The sequence below is a fragment of the Mixophyes fleayi genome, chromosome 6 (assembly GCF_038048845.1).
Source record: "Mixophyes fleayi isolate aMixFle1 chromosome 6, aMixFle1.hap1, whole genome shotgun sequence".
NCBI classification, from domain to species: domain Eukaryota; kingdom Metazoa; phylum Chordata; class Amphibia; order Anura; family Limnodynastidae; genus Mixophyes; species Mixophyes fleayi.
In genome coordinates, this window is record NC_134407.1 from 219,454,995 (window position 1) to 219,476,858 (window position 21,864).

The 21,864-nt window shown below is 44.0% G+C and overlaps 2 protein-coding genes across 3 annotated transcripts in view; one reads left to right on the plus strand and one right to left on the minus strand.

Moving 5' to 3' along the window:
- The window catches only part of LOC142159791 (uncharacterized), a 1,176,369-nt gene that overhangs the window by 795,132 nt on the left and 359,373 nt on the right, over nucleotides 1–21,864 (plus strand). The window lies entirely within an intron of this gene.
- Nucleotides 17,623–21,864, minus strand: part of LOC142160638 (uncharacterized) — a 97,750-nt gene continuing 93,508 nt past the window's right edge. Inside the window, 2 exon segments of the mRNA XM_075215501.1 lie at nucleotides 17,623–18,829; nucleotides 18,831–20,259. Of these exon segments, the coding sequence (XP_075071602.1) occupies nucleotides 18,721–18,829; nucleotides 18,831–20,259 (1,538 nt within the window). The 3' untranslated portion in view covers nucleotides 17,623–18,720.

The window sequence follows — 21,864 nt, forward strand, 5'->3', positions numbered from 1 at the left end:
TACTGAAACAGGTAACAAGGTCAGCAATGCAGATCAACCAGAGAGCAGATGAAGGTCATAACCTTTACCACGAGCAATAGAACAGGCATGCAAACAGTTGGAGGAATCCAGCAAACATTAGCAATGACTATACAGCAGCGATGAACACAGCAGCTTTACCACGGATTGTAGAACAGGTAACAGTTGTAGATCATAGTGTATACCACAAACATTGAAAAAGGTATGCAGAGATCAAGGAATCCAGCAAACAGCAGCGATGACCACATACCAGTGATGAACACAGCAGCTTTACCACGGATTGTGGAACAGGTAACAGGTGTAGATCATAGCGTATACCACGAACAGTGGAAGAGGTATGCAGAGATCAAGGAATCCAGCAAACAGCAGCGATGACCACACAGCAGCGATAAACACAGCAGCTTTACCACGGATTGAGGAACAGGTAACAGGTGTACATCAAAGCGTTTACCACGAGCAGTGGAACAGGCATGCAGACGGAGACATCAGAGGACCGGATATGACTTGAAGAACCAGCAATGCAAGAAAGAAGGGCCTAATAAAGGGAGACTGACCAATAGTAACACTGACCAGCATACAGTTGTAATGGTTACAGGTGCACATCGAGACCCATAGTCACACTAACAACAGGAATTAAAGAGACAGTCGGTGTTTAGAGGCTCGGGTAGAGGTACCAGGAGGGCGGAGTGTGACAATAGCTTTTGTTTCCACCAGGTCTGTTAGACTTTCTACCAATGCTTGCCATTCCAAGAGAGGACGTGGGACTTTTTGACTGGACAAATCGGTTTCCTTCTGGACAGGTATGGAATTTTATAGCATATACCCTGGTGACTATCTCCTGGACCCACTAGTCTTGTGTGGTCTGATTCCATCTTTTTGCAAAGCATGATATCCTGCCGCCCACTGGAGTTAGTGGGGGCTGGATCTGTAGATAGTCATTGGGTTCTTTTGTAGATAGTCATTGGGTTCTTTGCTGTCCTTGTTTCCCCCTTTTTGGTCTGAAGGACCGAAAGGACTGTCTTGTCATACTATCTTGATGTCTTGAATACTGTCTTCCAGGCCGATAGGCACAGGCTTCTTTAAACTGTTGCCTTGAAGAGTAAGAGGGGAAACGTCTCCCCTTTCTGACTTGTGGTAAACGATTAGCATTGCCACTTGTTAGCCTCTGCATCAGATTATCCAAACACGAAATTACCTACATATGGAAGCGTTGTCAGACGGCTTTTGGATTGATGATCTGCCACCCATGGACATAACCAAGGTGCCCTTCTCGCTAACAACTGCCGAGGTCATGCTCTTGGATGAGAACACAATCGTATCCAACAATGCTTCACACAAGAAATCAATGCTTTTCTGCATAATCTCTAAGGACAATCTATTTATTTTATCTTCAATATATGTATGCAACATGCTGGCCCACAACCTAAGGGCTCTAGCTACCGATGACATGGCTATACCAGACTTTAGAGTTATGCCTGAGGAGATGTGTAATTTCCTGAAGGAAGTCTCCATTCTCCTATCCATGGCGTCTTTTAATGGTCCTCCATCATTCCATGGGAGTGGTCCTTGAGGATAAGCCAGATATGGCTGAATCCACCTTAGGTAACGAACACCATCTAAGCACATCCTCATCCTGGAAAGGGTACATACGGTTCAGTCTCCCCATGTTTGGATGACTTTTGTCTAAGGTTTGCCAGTCCTTAGAGATCAAGTCTTTTTATCACCCTTAAGGGTTCCTCAATGTCTAGAGGTTGTTAATATGCTTGAGTATAACATTCACGGTATCCAAATTAACATTCTGGAATCCTCTTTCCCCTCAGCCTCACTATCTGTCTCGGAATTCCACTCCTGAAGGGAACTAAATGTTTCAGAGGATGGCCCTGGCCTCACACCCTCCATCTCTACTGCTATAGGAGTCCTGTCCCTCTTTGCCCCCTGCTGTGGTGCCTGAAAATCCTGCATGGACTTCACCATCCATGAAAAGAATTGTTTGAATTGTTCAGGGGGGCCAGGCTCTTCTATCATTTTAGGGGTACATGACACACATAATGGATCAATATAATCTTTAGGCAATCGGCCATCACATGCTGCGCACACACCCGATTCTTAAGTTTACATTTCCTTTTTCTCTGCACATGCTCCACAGAGGTACTGTAAAGAACAGAAAAAAGGTACTAAATAAACTATTCTAAAGTCCAAAAAACATCCACTTCTAAGGGCTTACGTTGGGGTGTCCTTCGGCTTTTTTGGGACAGGCTCCAGGTTCATAGTGCACTGTATCCAGATAGCTGCTAGTTCCTGCAGCATACATCCACCTATAGCCAAAAATGAGCCTTGGTGTCAGCTCCTTAAAAAAGGTGCCTGCCCTGACATCTTCAAAGTGAGTGCATAGCAGGGTAATAATTTCCACCAGTCTTCCTTCTGACAGGTGATCTGGTAAACAGAAGTCAGCGCTGGCCGGCGATCCGTACTGCGCATGCGCACGAGTCCTCCCATAGGCATTACCTTAGACTCCAAACAGAAGGACAAGTCCTGCACAGCCACGCTGAACTGCACACCACCAGACTGAGGAAAGCCCAAAAACCTCAAATAAGCCCTCTAGGATAAAATAATAAACTAAAACAAAAAACGCTACACTGCACTACCCTGTCTTACACACAATGAGACAGGAGGAAAAAGACACTGAGGAAGAGGAGGAGCTGCCTTATATAGGGGCCAGATAGACCAAGTTTCTTTCTGTCTATACTAAGCTGAACAGGATATTAACCCATGGTAAGGGCTGGAAATGGGAAAGGTAGAACAGTTAAAGCTTTGCCTTTAAGGGTAAACTACCAATAGCCTGCAAAAGTCAGAGAGTGGAATGTGATGTAAAGGATTGTAAGTGACTCATACAAGTCTGTTCTGTAGATAACATTCATACAAAGATGTCACGGCTCTGAGGTTTTTTGCAGATCCCCTGCCTCACTATCGAGGATGGTGGAGGCAGAATACAACAATATTCACAGGATAAGTTCACGACTTACAAGCATCAATAATAACACAGGAGAAAGTAGTAGTGCTGCAACGTAGTGTATTGAATGTTCGTACAACAGGAATATATATATATATATATATATATATATATTTATATATATATATATATTGGCAGAGATGAATACATGGCAATTCGTAGTAATGCAGACACAATTCACATATGCTACTTCATAGTCGGTAAGCCTTGAAAACAGCATGAGATTAGATGATATACAGTTCAACGCAGTGATGATAAACAAGAATACTAGGATCCAATAGAGAACCACACAGCAGATAAATGTGAATCACTGGTACAGAATACAGTCCAAACAGAGTAGTATATAGAACTAGCTGATCCGAGAATAGAGATGACTCAACATAGCAGGTGGTACTGGAATCGCTGATTCTTATTAAGTAGAGCAGTAAGCGTTAAACATCACCCAAGGACTTGGATGAACACTGACACATGCAGTAGAATGTTGCCTAGAAGTAGCAGAGACGTGAGTAGTATCTGAATCATGCGTGGAACTACAGGTAGCAGGATTCGTTGTAACTGCAATGGTAAGTTCGCTGTAGTATGGAGCAACTGAACAGAGACACGTAACTTGAGCCCAAGTACTAGCCACCGGCACAACAAGTAGTTCACAATAACAGTCCAGTAACCAGGTAACAGCAGAGTAAGGATAATCCGTGTCAGACGTGGAACTACAGGTGACAGGTAATTTGATAGTAGCTCTAACAGCGAGATGCAGCGATCTTAGACAGCCAGCAGTAAAGTTGAACAAATAGATAAGGCACAGGTTTAGCGACAACTCACGATACTCGTTCAGTGTGCAGATGAATAGCGGAGAGAAGTTCCAGCTTGCAGGTGAACAGCGGTGAGAAGTTTGCAGCTTGCAGGTGAACAGCGGTAAGGAGTTCAATCCAGCGAGCAGGTAACGGAGACACAGAAGGAGAGGTATACAGCCAGATCCAAATGCAATCAGAGTAACACGAAGAACAGGCAATGAGCCCATAACCTTGGGAGGTTAATATAGTGCTCCAGGACCAATGAGGTTCAGGGGGAGGTCCAGATCACAGCAGCCAGGAACACCTGTGAAAGTAATGTCTCTGAGGCAGAAGCAAGCAGAATCATGGTTCTTAAAGGGAAAGTCACAGCGCCGGCACCTGACTATGGGACCGGCGTGTGATAGTACCCCCCCCCCTTTTAAAAGTGGCCATTGGACACTTAGCGATGATTTTCTGTGGAAACTTGATATGAAACTTGCGTAATAGTGCAGGAGCATTGATGTCAGAAGCATTTACCCAAGACCGCTCTTCAGGACCGAACCCCTTCCAATCCACTAAATATTTGATTACTCCTCGAACCACCTTTGAATCCAGAATTTGAGTGATCTCAAAGTCCTCCTGTTGAGAGAATTCTGGTACTGTTGAAGAAGATGTTGCAGATGAGAAACGATTAACAATTACTGGTTTCAACAGAGAAATGTGGAAGGAGTTTGAAATATGAAGTGAAGCTGGTAACTTTAATTTGAAGGACACTGGATTGATGACTTTCAAAATTTTATATGGTCCGATGAATCGAGGGGCGAACTTCATTGAAGGAACTTTAAGACGAATGTTCTGGGTAGATAACCAGACTTTATCACCCACTTTAAGAGCCGGTACGGCCCTGCGTTTCTTGTCTGCCGCTGTCTTACAGCGGGCAGAAGTTTTCTTGAGTTGGAATATAACTTGGCCCCAGGTAGAAGAAAAGTTCCGCAGGACTTCTGTGGCAGCAGGAACATGGGTGGGAGGGAGGACTGAAAACTTGGGCAAATTAGGGTGTAACCCATATACAATAAGAAATGGAGTAGAAGAAGTAGATTCATGAAACAAGTTATTATGAGCAAACTCTGCCCATGGTAGGAGATCCATCCAGTTATCTTGTGAAGCAGAAGAGAACATACGAATAAAAGTCTCAAGGTCTTGATTTACTCTCTCTGTCTGCCCATTAGATTGTGGATGATATCCGGATGAGAAGTTGAGCTGGACTCCTAGTGCCTTACACAAAGCTCACCAGAATTTGGAGGTAAATTGCACTCCTCTGTCAGAAACAATCTCTTGAGGGCACCCATGCAGTTGAAAAATTTCTTTTATGAAGTGTTGCGCCAGGATTGAGGAAGAAGGCAAGCCCACAAGTGGTACAAAATGAGCCATCTTTGAAAAGCGGTCCACCACGACCCAGACTGTATTATTGTTAGGAACCCCTCCAGCCGGCACAACACAACCCGGAGTCTACTCTGCCAATCAGGTGTTCACTGGAGCCCCTGATGGTGGGGACAGACTGGGCTGCAGACTGATAGAGGGCCGTGAAGTGTCTACCGGCTGGGGAGAACCCAGGCAAGTGGAGTGAGGTTCAAGCAGAGGTCAAGGGCCGGCAGCAGGTAGCAATTCCAATTAACAAGCCGAGGTCAAGGGTCACAAGCAGACAGGAAGATCGGTAAACAGGCCAGAGGTCAGGGTCACAAGCAAAGTCCAAATCCAGGCAAAGGGTCATATACGGGTAATCAGTAGAAAGTTCAAATAGGCAGTAACCAGGCACAGAGCAGGTCAGCAGACTGGGAAGCAGAAGCTATAACCGGCAGTGAGGCTTCAGACCTCACTGCCCTAAATACCAGAAACAGCCAATCAGAGCCTAGCTCTGAAATTCCCCACAGACCCTGCTTGATGAAACAAATTAAACTAAATTAGCCCACAGGCTATGTATTTTTCTTGCGCACATGCCCGACTGTCCCTAGCCGCAGGGACGCGGCGCTACCTTGTAGACCGTCCGGCCGTTGTCTTGGCGACGACCGGGAGTCAGGAGGAAGTGACGTCCCGGTCATCATGGTGACGCCCGGGACGCTGGGGAGCATGAGAAGCAAGCCACGGCGGCTGTGAGTACCACCGCGGCTCGTGACAGTTATGACCTCTACTGGTAGGGAGATCAGTTATGAAATCCATGCTGATGTGAGTCCATGGTTTGGAAGGTATAGAAAGGGGTAACAGAGGTCCCATAGGAGCTAGGTGAGAAGATTTGTGCTGTGCACAAACATCACAGGAAGCAACAAAGTCCTTAACATCACCACGAATGGATGGCCACCAATAGGAGCGGCAAATTAACTCGTAGGTTCTCTGAAACCCTGCATGGCCAGAAAATTTAGAAGCATGGTACCAACATAATAATTTCTTCCGGAGTGTTTTTGGAACGAAAGATTTACCAGGAAGAGGAGATTGAGACACAGTAGAAGCTAGCAAGCACTTGGGATCCAAGATGGGGAGATTAGTAGATGGATCTGAATCTGCTTAAGTATCAAAGGCTCGCGACAAACCATCTGCACTTTTATTCAGATGTCCAGGTTTAAAAGTGACATAGAGATTAAAATGAGAAAAAGAGAGACCATTGAGCTTGCCGAGGATTGAGACATTGTGCCGTTTGTAGATACAGCAAATTTTTATGGTCAGTGAAAATGGTTACTACATGTTGAAACCCTTCCAAGACGTATCGCCACTCAGATAATGCCAACTTCATAGCTAGTAATTCTTTGTCACCGATGATGTCATTTTGTTCTGCTGGTAAAAACTTTCGAGAGAAAAAAGCACACGGCAACAGGCGGTTGGTAGATGACCGTTGGGAGAGGACTGCTCCAACACCAACTGCTGATGCATCCACTTCTAACAAGAATGGTTGTGAAAGATTTGGTTGTTGGAGAATGGGCGCTGAAGAAAAAGCCTTTTTGAGATAAGAGAAAGCCTCTAAGGCCTCCACTGGCCACTTCTTTGGGTTAGCCCCTTTTTTGGTGAGGGCTGTAATGGGAGCCACTATGCTGGAGTAATTTAAGATGAACTGTCGGTAGTAATTTGCAAAGCCTAGAAAGCGTTGAATGGCTTTGAGTGTAGCTGGCAGTGGCCAGTCTAGAATGGACTGAACCTTTTCTGGATCCATCTGTAGACCCGATACGGAAATGATGAAACCTAGAAGAGGCATAGAAGCTGCTTCAAACGAACATTTCTCCAACTTGCAGTACAGATGATTCCTGCAAAGCCTAACCCGTGTCAGACGTGGAACTACAGGTGATAGGTAACTTGATAGTAGCTCTAACAGTGAGATGCAGCAATCTTAGCCAGCCAGCAGTAAAGTTGCACCAATAGATAAAGCACAGGTTTAGCGACAACTCACGATACTCGTTCAGCGTGCAGATGAATAGCGGAGAGAAGTTACAGCTTGCAGGGGAACAGCAGTGAGGAGTTTGCAGCTTGTAGGTGAACAGCGGTAAGGAGTTCAGTCCAGCGAGCAGGTAACGGAGACACGGAAGGAGAGGTGTACAGCCAGATCCAAATGCAATCAGAGTAACACGAAGAACAGGCAATGAGCCCATAACTTTGGGAGGTTAATATAGTGCGCCAGGACCAATGAGGTTCAGGGGGAGGTCCAGATCACAGTAGCCAGGAACACCTGTGAAAGTAATGTCTCTGAGGCAGAAGCAAGCAGACTCATGGTTCTTAAAGGGAAAGTCACAGCGCCGGCACCTGACTATGGGACCGGCTTGTGACAAAAGATCACTGTTAATACAAAGAGGGGGGGGGAAGGGTTGTATTCAGAAGTTACACAGGCAGCGAACATCTAAAGAGCAGAACTATGGAGAAAGTGGTGTTGTCAGGCAATAATGTGTGGTAAGATTCCTTATAAAATAATGTGTGTGTTGAAATATATGTATCGAGATATATGATTTCTTATATGTATGCACAGATTTCTTAAATAGAAAAAATACAGTTATAAGCAACTCAAGTTTGGTGACATAAATGTGATAAGATCTCTGTTACAGGAACAAGCCTGAAAGGTGATAACATCTAACCCTGCAGTCAAGATGTGAGATCAAACATATCACAAGATGTTACACCCATAAGATGTTCTAACTGTTCCGACCACAACTGGGAGGTGTTTCTGCACAGAAATGATAAACAATTTAATATATGGACATGTTATAGGATTAGTGATTTTTGCAATAATCACCAGACTTTTTTGCTTTGTGATCTGACTATAAAAACGTTCTTTGATTAAAGGCGCGTCAGTGCAGTCTATCTTGACCTCAATTGCGTATGTCATGATTTCTGGACTCTTGATCGATCAGTAAAGGACACACACACAGATATCTGAAGGTAGTTGGTTTCAAGGACAAGAATTGCCTTAACAGTGTCTAGTAAATTATTTTGCATAAACTAAGTGCTTTCAAGCAACTGGACTCCGCAGATCAAGACATTTCTCAGCAATCAAATTGTACTTTTTATTTTATAGGTATCTTTTATTTTAGACAATTATATTATCCTTTTTACAATAGTTGTAATCTCACACCAGAACGTAAGAGTTAATGTCTAGCCTGTGACACAATGCCAAACATCAAGTGGAGGGGTGTAAAGCACACTGACATTACATTCTGGAACCGTAAAATCGCATTTTCTGACATGACAAATCACACGTCACCATCTGACAGTCTGACGGACGAATCTGGGTTTGGCAGATGCCAGGAGAACGATTCCTAACCGAATACATACTGCCAGCTGTAAAGCTGGATGGAGGAGGAATAATGGTTTGGGGCTGTTTTTGATGGTTTGGCCTGGGCCCCTTAGTTCCAGTGAAGGGGTTATTGTTAAATGTTAATGGAACAGCATACAATAACATTTTAGAGAGTTTTGTGCATCCAACATTTGCGGAAATAGTTTGGTGAAGGCCGTTTTCTGTTTCAGCATGACAATGGCAATACCATGGTAGTACACAAATGTAAATGCATGCAGTAAAATCCATCTTATGGGGAATAATACAAAAATCAGCAGGAGTACCACAAATTATGTTGTCATACTGCAGACTCCGTTTTCTTGAATACCCATGTAAGATGCATCCATTTCAGCCAGTCTTCCTGTCTGACTCAATAGCATAAAGCAGCGGCTCCCAAAGTGTGCGTCGCGGCTCCCAGGGGTGCCTGCGGCGCTGTCATAGGGGTGTCGCGGGCCAGCCAGAGAAAAAAATGAACAATACAAAAACTTACCAATCCTCCCTGCGCCTGGCCCCAGCATCCTCCTCTCTCACGTAGCTGCGTGAGAGAGGAGGATGTTTGTTTGTTTTTTTTCTTTGGCTGGCTTCAGTGACAAGCTGCGTAAGAGAGGCGGATGCTGGGTCCCGGCCCCGCGCGGAGTGGTAACTTTTTGTTTTGTTTGTTTTTTCTCTGGCTGGCCCGCGGCACCCGTGTGACAGAGGGCAGAGGAGGGGGACAGCGGGCAGAGGAGAAGGACAGCGGGCAGAGGAGGGGGACAGCGTGACAGAGGGCAGAGGAGGGGGTCAGCGTGGCAAAGGGCAGAGGAGGGGGACAGCATGGCAGAAGCAGAGGAGGGGGACAGCGTGGCAAAGGGCAGAGGAGGGGGACAGCATGGCAGAAGCAGAGGAGGGGGACAGCGTGGCAGAGGGAAGAGGAGGGGGACAGAGTGGCAGAGGGGACAGCGTGAGAGAGGGCAGAGGGGACAGCGTGAGAGAGGGCAGATGGGGCAGCATGAGAGGGGGCAGAGTGTCTGGTTGCAGAGGGGGCAGAGTGTCTGGATTGTTATGAGCGTTTTGTCGCTAGCAATAACGATTGTCGAATATCGATTTGTGTTTCCAACGCACAAAGATTTATTCTCAAAAACTAGCAGGATATATTCAAGCGAAATTATAATAAGTACAGCCGTTACTTATCGCAGGCGCTCTGGATCCAGTGAACAGTCTTTCAGTCCTGAAGTCTGTGGTCTAGGTGACTGAACACTACATGAGAGCTACTGCTTATATGCAAACAGAGATACAGTGAAACAATGCAGTTGGTATAGCTTGCTTCTATTGGTCCAGGCATCAGGAGGGTCCAGGGGGTTACACATCATAGGCTGATTCAATCTAAGGAATCCAAAGGTGGGGGTCTCTCCAGCGGATGAGCTCTGTTCTTCCCGCCCAACTGCTCTGTTCTTCCCGCCACACTCCAATTACAATCAGTCCATTTGCATTTGACAGTTAATATCATATTAAAGGTTTATTCCCTAACATCAATAACTAGAGTATGCAATGTGCAATCTCTTCACCAAATGCACTGAACAGCTGCTGATGTAAAGGGGATTAATATGATATTAGACATGACACATTTCTTTTAACCTGAACCATATGTATCACTAATATGCATATAACTTATAATATTACACATAAACACTACTATATTTTGACATAAATAACTATGTGTTGCAACTACTATTAATGTGTACTATTATACAAATGTGTGTGTTGGTGTGAATGTATGTAAAAGCGTAAATACTGCTGTTGCCACGTGTTGCGGCTGCGTACGCCCTTCCACGCCGTAGCGTGCCATACGCATCTTTTCAGACAAAGACAACCAAGTTTGCTCGATTTTAATTGAAATGACTTTATCCAATTTACTTACTTCGACAGGATGCAGAGGGGGCAGAGTGTCTGGATGCAGAGGGGCATTTTTGCATACAACTAAATATGTATTTCTGTCCTGACCTAAATACTTATTACATTTTTTTGACCCAACTACTTCTAAAACAGGACTGACTGCTCAGTAATTATTTTGCCTTGAAAATATTATGGAAACTCTAAGGGTGCCGCGGACTGCAAAAGTTTGGGAACCACTGGCATAAAGTAATTCCATAGAGATTGAAGATCAATTTATAGGTTACTCAACAAAGCTAATATTTGTAGAGCTAGGTTTGGTCTTATAACCTGGGTCTGTTTAATACCCCTTATGCGCCTTTCTTAAATCTGCTCCTCCCTCACTTGGGGCTGTCTTCATCCCTTCTAATCAGTGATATGATGCTGAAGGCTAAATTTGCAGTTCCAAAGCCTCCTTGTAGATCAGACCCAACTTTCCAGAAGCTGGAAACACCTACATTGCTGTATCTAAGGAAGGAAGTTATACACAACCTGCACCTGATACACTACTATCCTGAGAGGCTTGGCTGAGCCTTCAGGTAAGATACCATGGTCTGGGAATAGCCAGATAGGAAGGGACACATCTTTTACTACAGAAGACTTCACCACTGGTCATTTAACTGGTCATGTAACTCTTACGTGCAGCCTCGGACTGGCCTGCCGGACTATCCACCGGTAGGCCAGGCGGGGTTGAAGCTCCGCCCCCTCTGCTGTTGGGACGGAGCTTACGGGGAACACTGGAGTTCAGATGTCGGCGTACAGCAGCACCGCAGCGAACACGCCTACTACACGTCATCACTATCGACGATGATCTCTAGTCAAGCGCCTAGCAACACTAGCGTGCATTCCAGCTAACACACAGGCTAACAGATCCAGATCCATTTCCGGGACTGCCGCGCGACTGAACAACAGCAAGTATTACTTAACGCTGCTGTATTAAATGGAATTTCTCCTATTAATGATTTTTTTTTCACAAACATATATTTGGGCAGGCGTCTGAATGGTAAAGCCTCCATAGGTCTAAGGTCTGTATAGCAAAGCTGTCAGTGATTTAAGGGGCCTTTATTTTACCAGCAAGTGAAGCAGATCTGCAGGTAAGTCCTATTTCCAAATTCACATTCATTAACTCAGACATGGCTTTGGTTTCTTGGTAAAGTCTTGTCATTGTGTTTACAAAATACATCAGCCAAATCTGAATATTTCAAAGGGTGACAGTGATGGATATTTAAGACTGCAAAACAAATGGAATAAGTAAGTTTCAGTCTTTCAAGATAGGTACCAAAGTATGAATAAAGAACTGCCACAATTTATTTAGCAAATTTCACTTTGGTCACTAAAGGAAAAAAATATCCCCCACCTCCACCCATGACCAGTCATGATATAACAAGGCCAATGCTATTTAATGTAATTTAAAAAAAAAAACAACTATTGTCTATTAGTACGTGCTTCCATATCACAGGAGTAGTGGTCTATATGGTGTAGCTTTATACTGAAATATTTTGAATTGTGTTTTTCTGAGAAATAATTTTTTTCCACACACACACTAACGCACGCCTCTACACATGTGTGTTCATGAGGTAAAATTACCTCACGAAAATGAGTTTGAGCCCTACCAAATTTCAGCCCTTTTTGAAATTTTTTTCCCACACACACTAAGAATTTAGTAGGTCAGTGTATAACTCCGCCCAGCAGGTGGCGCTGCAACTTGGTTTTTTTTTCCACACACACACAGACAGACAGACGCCACTAAGCATTTATATATTAGATTAGATAATGCTAAGAATTTAGTAGGTCACTGTAGTATATAATTCCGCCCAGCAGATGGCGCTGCAGCTTGAGCACTCTGTCACCCGGTAGTTTTTTCCACACACAGACTAACACACGCCGCTAGGCTTTTATAATTATATATATATATATATATATATATATATATATATATATATATATATATATATATATACATACACGGGCTGACCACACCCCCTTGACTGGCTACACCCACTCTTACAGTTGGCCACACCCCAATTTAGTGGACCCCTATCACCACATTCCCCCGGTGGGCCCTTCATGCCCCAGTCCGACACTGCTTACTTGGCACCACTTGCTGACCATCTAGAGTTGCTCCTTCACCAGTGTTGTGGGACTAAGTAACAGGGTCAAGTCTAATACACCAGATGGTGAGATTACAAATATATAGAGTGTACAGCAGTGATAGAAGTGTAATAATCAATTACAGTATGTCTCACTTTAATATCACCCCGGGTTCAATATTAGGGTGTCTTATACCTAAATCAAGTTAGTAGATAGAGGGTTTGAAAACAAGCTTAGATTCAATGCATGAGAATAAAACAGCAAATACCTAGTCCATGCAAAAAGACATTTCTGTAAAACATGGAAAAAAACTGAAACATAAAACTTTTAGACTTGCCTCAGACTAAAGCCATTTGCTTTTCATCATGGTCCAGTAGTAGCAGGTGCAGGGGATCCGTTCACCAAGAAAATGTCAGATGGGAATGGAAAGCATGTAACCAAGATTTCTTTTCTATAACCCTTACAGTTCTGGTGGTTATCAGTAGCACTTGGAAGAGACCTTCCCAATGGCTTGGACAGGTGAAGTTCAAACGTACCTTTGACAAGGATCCAGTCACCTGGTTGGATGTTATGAGCTGTGTTGCGTCTTGTTGGAACATGGGTAGATTTAACTTATTCCTGTAAATGATTAATGGTCTATGTAAATTAATGGAAATAATACCCCAATGCGGCGGTTCCCAAACTGTGCGCCGCGGCTCCCTGGGGTGCCGCGGCGCTGTCACAGGGGTGCCGCGATCGCCCTAGAAAAAAACAAACAAAAAAAAAAACGTACCCATCATCCGGCGCCGGATCCTCCTCCTCACTGACTGCCGGGTGTGACGTCATCATGTCCGGCAGCCTCAGTGAGGAACAGCAGCAGAGAAGACGTCAGGAAAGAAGGTAAGTAAAGGAAGTGAAGGGGGGCACTGAGAGACACGCTGAAGGGGACAGAAAGACACGGAAGGGAGACACAGACAGGTTGAAGGTGACAGAGAGGCACTGAAGGGAGACACAGACAGGCTGAAGGGGGACAGAAAGACACTGAAGGGAGACACAGACATGCTGAAGGGGACAGAGAGGCACTGAAGGGAGACACAGACAGGCTGAAGGGGACAGAGAGGCACTGAAGGGAGACACAGACAGGCTGAAGGGGACAGAGAGGCACTGAAGGGAGACACAGACATGCTGAAGGGGACAGAGAGGCACTGAAGGGAGACACAGACAGGCTGAAGGGGACAGAAAGACACGGAAGGGAGACACAGACAGGCTGAAGGGGACAGAGAGGTACTGAAGGTAGACACAGACAGGTTGAAGGGGGATAGAGAGACACTGAAGGGAGACACAGAGATTCTGAAGGGGACAGAGAGACAATGAAGGGGACAGAGAGACACTGAAGGGGACAGAGAGACACTGAAGGGGACAAAGAGACACTGAAGGGAGACACAGAGATTCTGAAGGGGGGCACTGAGAGACGCTGAAGGGGGCACTGAGAGACACTGAGGGGCTGAAGGGGACAGAGAGACACTGAAGGGGGACAGAGAGAGGCTGAAGGGGGGCAGAGAGAGGCTGAAGGGGGACTCAGAGAGGCTGAAGGGGGGTGACAGAGAGAGACGCTGAAGGGGGGGGACAGAGAAGGACGATGAAGGAGGGGGACAGAGAGAGACGCTGAAGGAGGGTCAGAGTTTGAGCTGATGAAGAGGGACACAGAGTGTGAGATGGCAAAGAGGGGGACACAGGGTGTGAGATGGCGAAGGGGATACAGAGTGATATGATAAAGGGGCACAATGTGATGGTGAAGGGGTCTAAATATATCTTACGTCATTTTGACCCAACTACTTAAAAAACGGGACTAACCGGTAAATATTTTTGCTTAGGGGTGCCTTGGAAAAATTATGGTGACCCTAAGGGTGCCTCGAGCTGAGAAAGTATGGGAACCACTGCCCCAATGCATAGTTGCCCCACTTAGATCCAAAGTGGGAACGCCCTGAGTTAACATGTGAGAAGGCAATTAAAGGTTTGCTGCTTCAATAATAGCACTTATAGTGATAGGGTTAATGTAATCTCCATAATAGTGTTCATCACTGGTGGAGAGATGTTTCTATATTTTGGCAGTAGAGCACACTTCAGATGTGTTGCGCAGTGAAATGTTTGGTGTTTATATGGTCTCTAAGTGAAGATAAACAGAGGCGTATACATTCCTTGTTCTGCTGTGTCTGTGTGAGGGCACTAGCTCCAGATGACAACGGCTAGATCACTATTCATTATGACAACACCTTCTCTTAATTCCTGTAATCAACACACAGCTGAGAACAACAATCTAGCTAGTCTCACCTGGACCACTGTACAGCTTTATCTACTCTGCAATGAGCCCCTCAGTGAGAAGGTCAAGTCAATCAGAACAATTTATCTCACCTGTTTGTAGCCTTTATAAAGTCCCTCAGTTCTACCAAACCTTGGCACAAGCAAAGTTTTATTTTGGATTTCTCTGCTTGTGTTAAGAAAATTTGATTTGTTGACTGTACAACATCAGTCTACTTTCTCCAATCCATTGACTTCAACTTGTACATCACTACCAGTCCTCTCAGGACTAAGAGGCTTGACCAGACATGGTGCATCTCTTATAGCTACCCCAGTCAAAGGTTCTTTCGTGGGAGCTACCAGCACTGTGGCATTCTGTTCAGCTGTATTATCTTTGGTGATTGCACACTCAATTGCAATAAATGAATAATGCTTACTCAATATCTGGATATTCTATTTTTTTATCAGTATACATTCTGTAAATGTATTATTAGCTTTCATTTATAAGACACCACAAAAGGTCTGCAGCGCCGTACATGACATATACAGAAAGCAGTGATCAATAACACATTACATAATACACGAAGAACAAAACACCAGACATACTAAATGAATAAATATACAGGTAACATGATAATGCAGATCAAATTATTTACAGGACAGTGAGTGAGAGTGATGGTAGTGACCAGTATGAAGTAGGCCTAAGCTTAAAAAAGCAGAGCTAGGGTACAGAGACTGATGTAATATTAGAAGGAGAACAGAAGGAAAGAGGGTCCTGCTCATGAGAGCTTATATCCTAAAGGAAAGGGAGAGACACAAATAGGATGGTATCAACTGGGGGAGTGGGGGTGAAATTTAGGAGGAACGCTGATATCATCTTTCCTCCTATCTAGACTTGAATAAAGAAATGAGTCTTAAGGGGACGCTTGAGGCCTTTGCGAGCAAAGACTAACCTGATGGAGGTGTGGGAGATCGTTCTACAACTGGGGAGCAGCCGTTGCAAAGCCCTGGTTGCGGGAGTGGGAAGAGATAATTCGTGAAATAGTGAAGCGGCGGTCATTGGAAGACCGGAGGGGGCGGCAAGGAGTGTAGGTAGAGATGAGGTTGGAGATGTGGGGGGGAAGGGGCATTGATTGAGAGATTAGAAACGGAGGTGTTTAAATTTAATTCTCTAGGCCATGAGGAGCCAATGTAGCAACTGGTGGAGTGGGACATATAGCGATAATAAAGATAGAGTGTCGGGAAAAATATGGTGGACAGCAGCATTCAGGATAGCCTTAAGAGGGGCATGGTGAGAGTTAGTGTTTAATAAGATATTCTTGAAATAGTTTTGGGCCAAAATGATATGAAGGTTTATTCAGCAAAAAAAGACATCCCTTATTCGACACGCAGGTCAGGGCTGTCAAGCGCATACAGAGAATAATGCCACACCTAAAATACTTTTTAACATAATAAAATCAAGTACAGGATATGATTTTGTCACACTGAATATAAGCTTGAATACATCTTTTCTTGATGGAAGCTCTTTAGAGAAGAACAATTCCGTATACGGTATAAGATCAGCTTTTGTACCTGTGATGTTTTCCTGTCTGTAAACTGCCAGATATTTCTTTTGTTATGTACACTTTTAAACAACATTCTCTACAGCATACAAATGGTTACACTATAGTAAGCATAATATTATGACTTTCACATCCTGTAGGCGAGAGAAATGATTACAGCAGTCAAGGCAAGAGATTACGAGAGTGAATAAAAATTGTGGTGGCTTCCATGGTGAGTAAGGGTCGCATCTTGAATATATTCTGGAGGTGGAAGTAGCAGGATTTTGAAAGGGAAAGAATGTGAGACTTGAAGGAAAAGTAGGAATCTGAGATGACCTCAAGGCAAAGGACTTGAAAGACAGAAAGGATGGTAGTTTTATTAACAGAAATAGAGAAGGTGGGTGAGCCCTGTAATGGGGGGAAGATTATTTGAGTTTTGGAAATATTGACTTTAAGAAAAAGCAAGATCCAAGATTAGATGACCGAGAGACAGCAGGAGACAAGAAAGATAAGGAAAGGTGAAAGGACAGGGGTTGATATAGATTTGGGTATCGTCAGCATAGTGGTGGTACTGGAGGAGTGGATGAGGACGTCAAGGGAGGAGGTGTAGTGGGATAAAAACAGGGGGCCAAGGCGGAAACCTTGGGAAAATCTGATAGGAAAGGGAAGAGGGGGGTTGTGGAGTCGTATAGAGCCTGAAAAGGAGCAGTTGATGAGGTAAGAGGAAACCAGAAGAGGACAGTGTTACAGATTTCACAGTTTGCAAAAGGAGGGAATAGTCAATGGTATCTAAGGCAGCAGAGAGGCCGAGAAGGATATTGTTGTAGATGGTTGTAGACAACCCATTTGAGAAGTTTGGATGCAAAAGTAAAGAGGAACATAGGGTACTAAATAGAGAGAGAGGTAAGGATAAGAGATGGTTTTTTGGGCATAAGGAAAATGAGAGCATGTTGAAAGGAGGAGGAATAGGTTGAGGATGTGGGCAAACTGGGAGCAGGCAAGAAACAGAGAATGGAGAAGATGGGAGGAATGGGGTCCTGTGGGAGGTGGAGGGGGGTGAGGAGAGAAGGGTGCAGACTTCATCTGCAGATATCGGAGCAAAGGAATAGAAGGAGGATGGGCTAAGAAGTGGAAGTGACAATGGGAGGAGGGGATGGAGATAGTGTCCACAGAGGAGAGTGGGAGGGGGACCAGGTGGGGCAAAAGGGCATTGGGGAGATGTCTTGACATACTGACTCAATTTTAGAGTGGAAGTTGGTAAAAAAGTAGACAGCAGAGAGCAAGAAGGAGTGAAGGAGGACAGGAGCAGTTGAAGGTGGCATAAAGGCGATGGGGGTTGGAGGAAATGGGAGCCTTAAAAAAGGATTGTTCAGTGAGTGGTAGGGCTGAACTGTTAGAGGAAAGTATGAACTTCTAATCAAGAAAATCAGCATGAGTGCGTGACTCATCCGTTCTGCACTACGGGAGTAGTTTTGAAGACAGCAGGAAAGTTTTGGAGTGATATGGTTGAGGTGGGGACCGAAGAAGCTTGATGCCGACAACCGGGGTGAGTCAAGTGCAGTGATAAGGGTGTGATTATAGAAGGAGACAGACTCATCGGGGCAAGAAAGAGTGGTATTTAGGGAGAGTATTGAGTTCAGTGAGGAGAACGTGGTAGGATCAATGGTGTCAAGGTTACGACTGTCAGGGTAGCCTTAGAGGATGGGGAAGGTGAGACGGTGGAAATATGCTAAGAGAAGAGAAGATGGTGAGAGGGAAAGGTGAATTGATGACGTCAGAAAAAGTACTGAGTTTTGAAAAGACCAGATCAAGGCGTCTGTGGCGACTGCGGTGGGAGAGAAGGTGCAATAAAAGAGACCAAGGGAGGAGGAGAGGAAGAGAAGTTTAAGGATCTAGACATAAAAAGAACATGGATATGGATACAAGCCAATTTGTTACAGACTGACCAGGCATTCCAGAGACCACAGGATAGAGGAAGAGGAGAAATGTGGACAAGCTTGCTAGACTGAAAGGGTTTGTATAACACTGAGCGAGGTGAATGACAGCTAGAAAGGGCTGGAATTGGACAGGAAACAGAACTAGAAGGTGACCCGTCAGTGGGCAGGGGATGGGATGAAGGGGAGCAACAGGTGGGAGGAGTGGAGAAGGGGAAAATTGGAGGGGCGAGGATAGGAGAGTGAGAGGCAGAAGGAAGAAGTGATGCGAGGGTATAATTTCCAAGGAAAAGAGGGAATGGTTATGTAGGAACCTGCCTATTTGCATCATTTACAAATATAAAAGGCACTACTTTTACAATGTTTATAGTATTCTTGCAACCGGCTTCATATCTATAATCTCACAGAAATTGCTTTTCAATGCATATATAATCTGATGTTTTAGGAGATATTGTCTGTGTAAAACTATTTCAACACTCAGAACATGGGAATGTTTTCTCACCTGTGTGAATTCTCTGATGGGAAATCAGAGCTGATTTCTGTGTAAAACATTTCCCACAATTAGAACATGAAAATGGCTTCTCACCTGTGTGAATTCTCTGATGATTAACAAGAGTAGAGTTAACTGTAAAACATTTCCCACACTCAGAACATGGAAATGGTTTCTCACCTGTATGAATTCTCAGATGTGAAACCAAACTTGATTTCTGTGTAAAACATTTCCCACAATTAGAACATGAAAATGGCTTCTCACCTGTGTGGATTCTCTGGTGGTTAACAAGATTGGCTTTAAATGTAAAACATTTCCCACACTCAGAGCACGGATATGGTTTCTCACCTGTATGAGTTTTCTGATGTGAAACCAGAACCGATTTGCGTGGAAAACATTTCCCACACTCAGAACATGGATATGGATTCTCACCTGTGTGAATTCTCTGATGTTTAATAAAACTGGATTTAATTGTAAAACATTTCCCACACTCAGAGCATGGAAATGGTTTCTCACCTGTATGAGTTTTCTGATGTGAAACCAGAACTGATTTGCGTGGAAAACATTTCCCACACTCAGAACATGGATATGGATTCTCACCTGTGTGAATTCTCTGATGGTTAACAAGATTGGCTTTAAATCCAAAACATTTCCCACACTCAGAACATGGAAATGGTTTTTCACCTGTATGAGTTTTCTGATGTGAAACCAGAATTGATTTTCGTGGAAAACCTTTCCCACAATTAGAACATAAAAATGGCTTCTCACCTGTGTGTATTCTCTGATGTTTAACAAGACTGGATTTAACTGTAAAACATTTCCCACACTCAGAACATGGGAATGTTTTCTCCCCTGTATGAGTTATCTGATGTGAAAGCAGATGGGATTGATATGTAAAACATTTCCCACACTCAGAACATGGAAATGGTTTCTCACCTGTGTGCGTTCTCTGGTGTTTAACAAGATCTGAGCTATCTCGAAAGCTTTTCCCACACTCAGAACATGGAAATGGTTTCTCACCTGTGTGAATTCTCTGATGTACAACAAGATATGATTTATATGCAAAACATTTCCCACACTCAGAACATGGAAATGGTTTCTCACGTGTATGAGTTCTCTGATGATTAATGAAAACTGATTTATATCTAAAACATTTCCCACATTCAGAACATGGAAATTTTGTATCGCCACTATGAGTTGTACTAGGTGTAGCAATATCTGAGTTATTAAAAAAACATGCCTCATAATTAGAGGGATCAGATGATATATGTGCACTGTTAAGTAATTGATGTATATTTCGAGTAATGGGTTTTCCTCCTGGAAAATCTTTTATGATGTTGTTATCTTCTATTTTATATCCTGGAGACAAAACGAAATATCCCTCTGAGGACTTCCGGCTTTTGTGGCCATCTGCTGGAAATAAAGTAGATGTATGGAAATTAGACATTGAGTAGCAAATTTGTGAGTTAAAAATGTTTAATTTCTACTTGCAAACAAGAACACTTCATTAGAAATCAAAATGTACAAATGTGATGATACCAGGACGTTATTGTAGGAACCCAGAGAAAAATCCTGGTATCTAGGGGTTCAGGATCACACAGGCAAAGAAAAGGTGTGGATACAACTGTACCTTTATTACAGATAACTGAAAGCAGTAGCTTATCAAACAATACTTTAAATAACATCCAGTGCTCACCAAACTTCCACCATCACCCAGTGACACCTCAGTGTTCAATAACTCCAAATCATATATAAAGAAAATGGGTTTTCTTTCCTAGTCCAAGTTATAGGGAAATGATGATGTCCAAGATTATTAAATCAGGCAGAGCAAACAAATCTGCAAGTCCAAGAAAAGCTTGTAATCCAAACCATCACAATACTCCCAGGCCGAAATCCTCAGTACACTGGCAGGAGCTGCGACTCCAATGCCAAAAGCATTTAGAAGCAAATGACACACACTGAGGTCTGTCCTGCAGGTCTTTTTAAAGGGAGAAAATTTCCCACACTGTAAAGTCCACCCCCTAAGGGGACGGAGATGGGAGGAGAGAGCTGTCCTCCCCTCATGGTGTTCCCTCCTACTGTTTTGGAGCCTAGGAGGTATTTTTACCAAACATCGGGTTTTAAAAATTGAGATAATGCCTATAGCAACCAACCAGATTCTAGCTGTCTAGCTGGTTAATCCGGCCCTGTGTAAGGGTGAGGACTGTGATACAGCGAAGAGACTGAGAGTCTACTGCTGAGTGGTCAGAGACAGACAGTGAATCTGATGAGGAGATTGGGAGTCTATTGCTGAGTGGTCAGAGACAGACAGTGAATCTGATGAGGAGAATGAAATTGAAGAAATTGGGGGAGAATTACGTCCCATTATCACTACCAGACAAAGGAGAGAGGTGACACAAACAACTGGTACAGATGCTGCTAGTGTGTCAGATACAGATCACAATTACTCACAGACAGGGATCAGGGCACAGCAGGGATTGGTGGAAGAAACACGTAGTTATTCTGCTGGAGGCTCAGTGAGATTGGGGTTAAATATAAACAACATCCTAATGAGGGACTGCTGACATGGGTACTGAGACTGTGGGATTTAGGTGCAGATGGTGTAACACAAAGAGAGGCTATCAGTTTGGGAGCAGTGTGTAATGATCCCAGGGTCAGATTACAAATGAGAAGTGCAAGGTTCACAAACTGTAATTTCACATTGTTGCATCTCATTCGAGATTCTATAGCACAAATATATGACACCTACAGAAGTGGTTGATATGAGTGCATGGGATGAGTTGAGACAGGGAATACAGAGATTACGTGAGCTGGGATGTATGAATGGAGTTACTGGAAATCCATTACCATAGCAGGGTGTGTATTCTGTGCAGACTGAATGGGATGGTCCTGATATAGCTTTATTTACTACAGTAATGTGTAATAAGCTTTTAACCATTGCCACTCCCCAACTGAAAGCAGCTGTTATCACTATGCTGAGTACAATGCCCACTGATAGTCCTGTGTTTCATGCTGCTT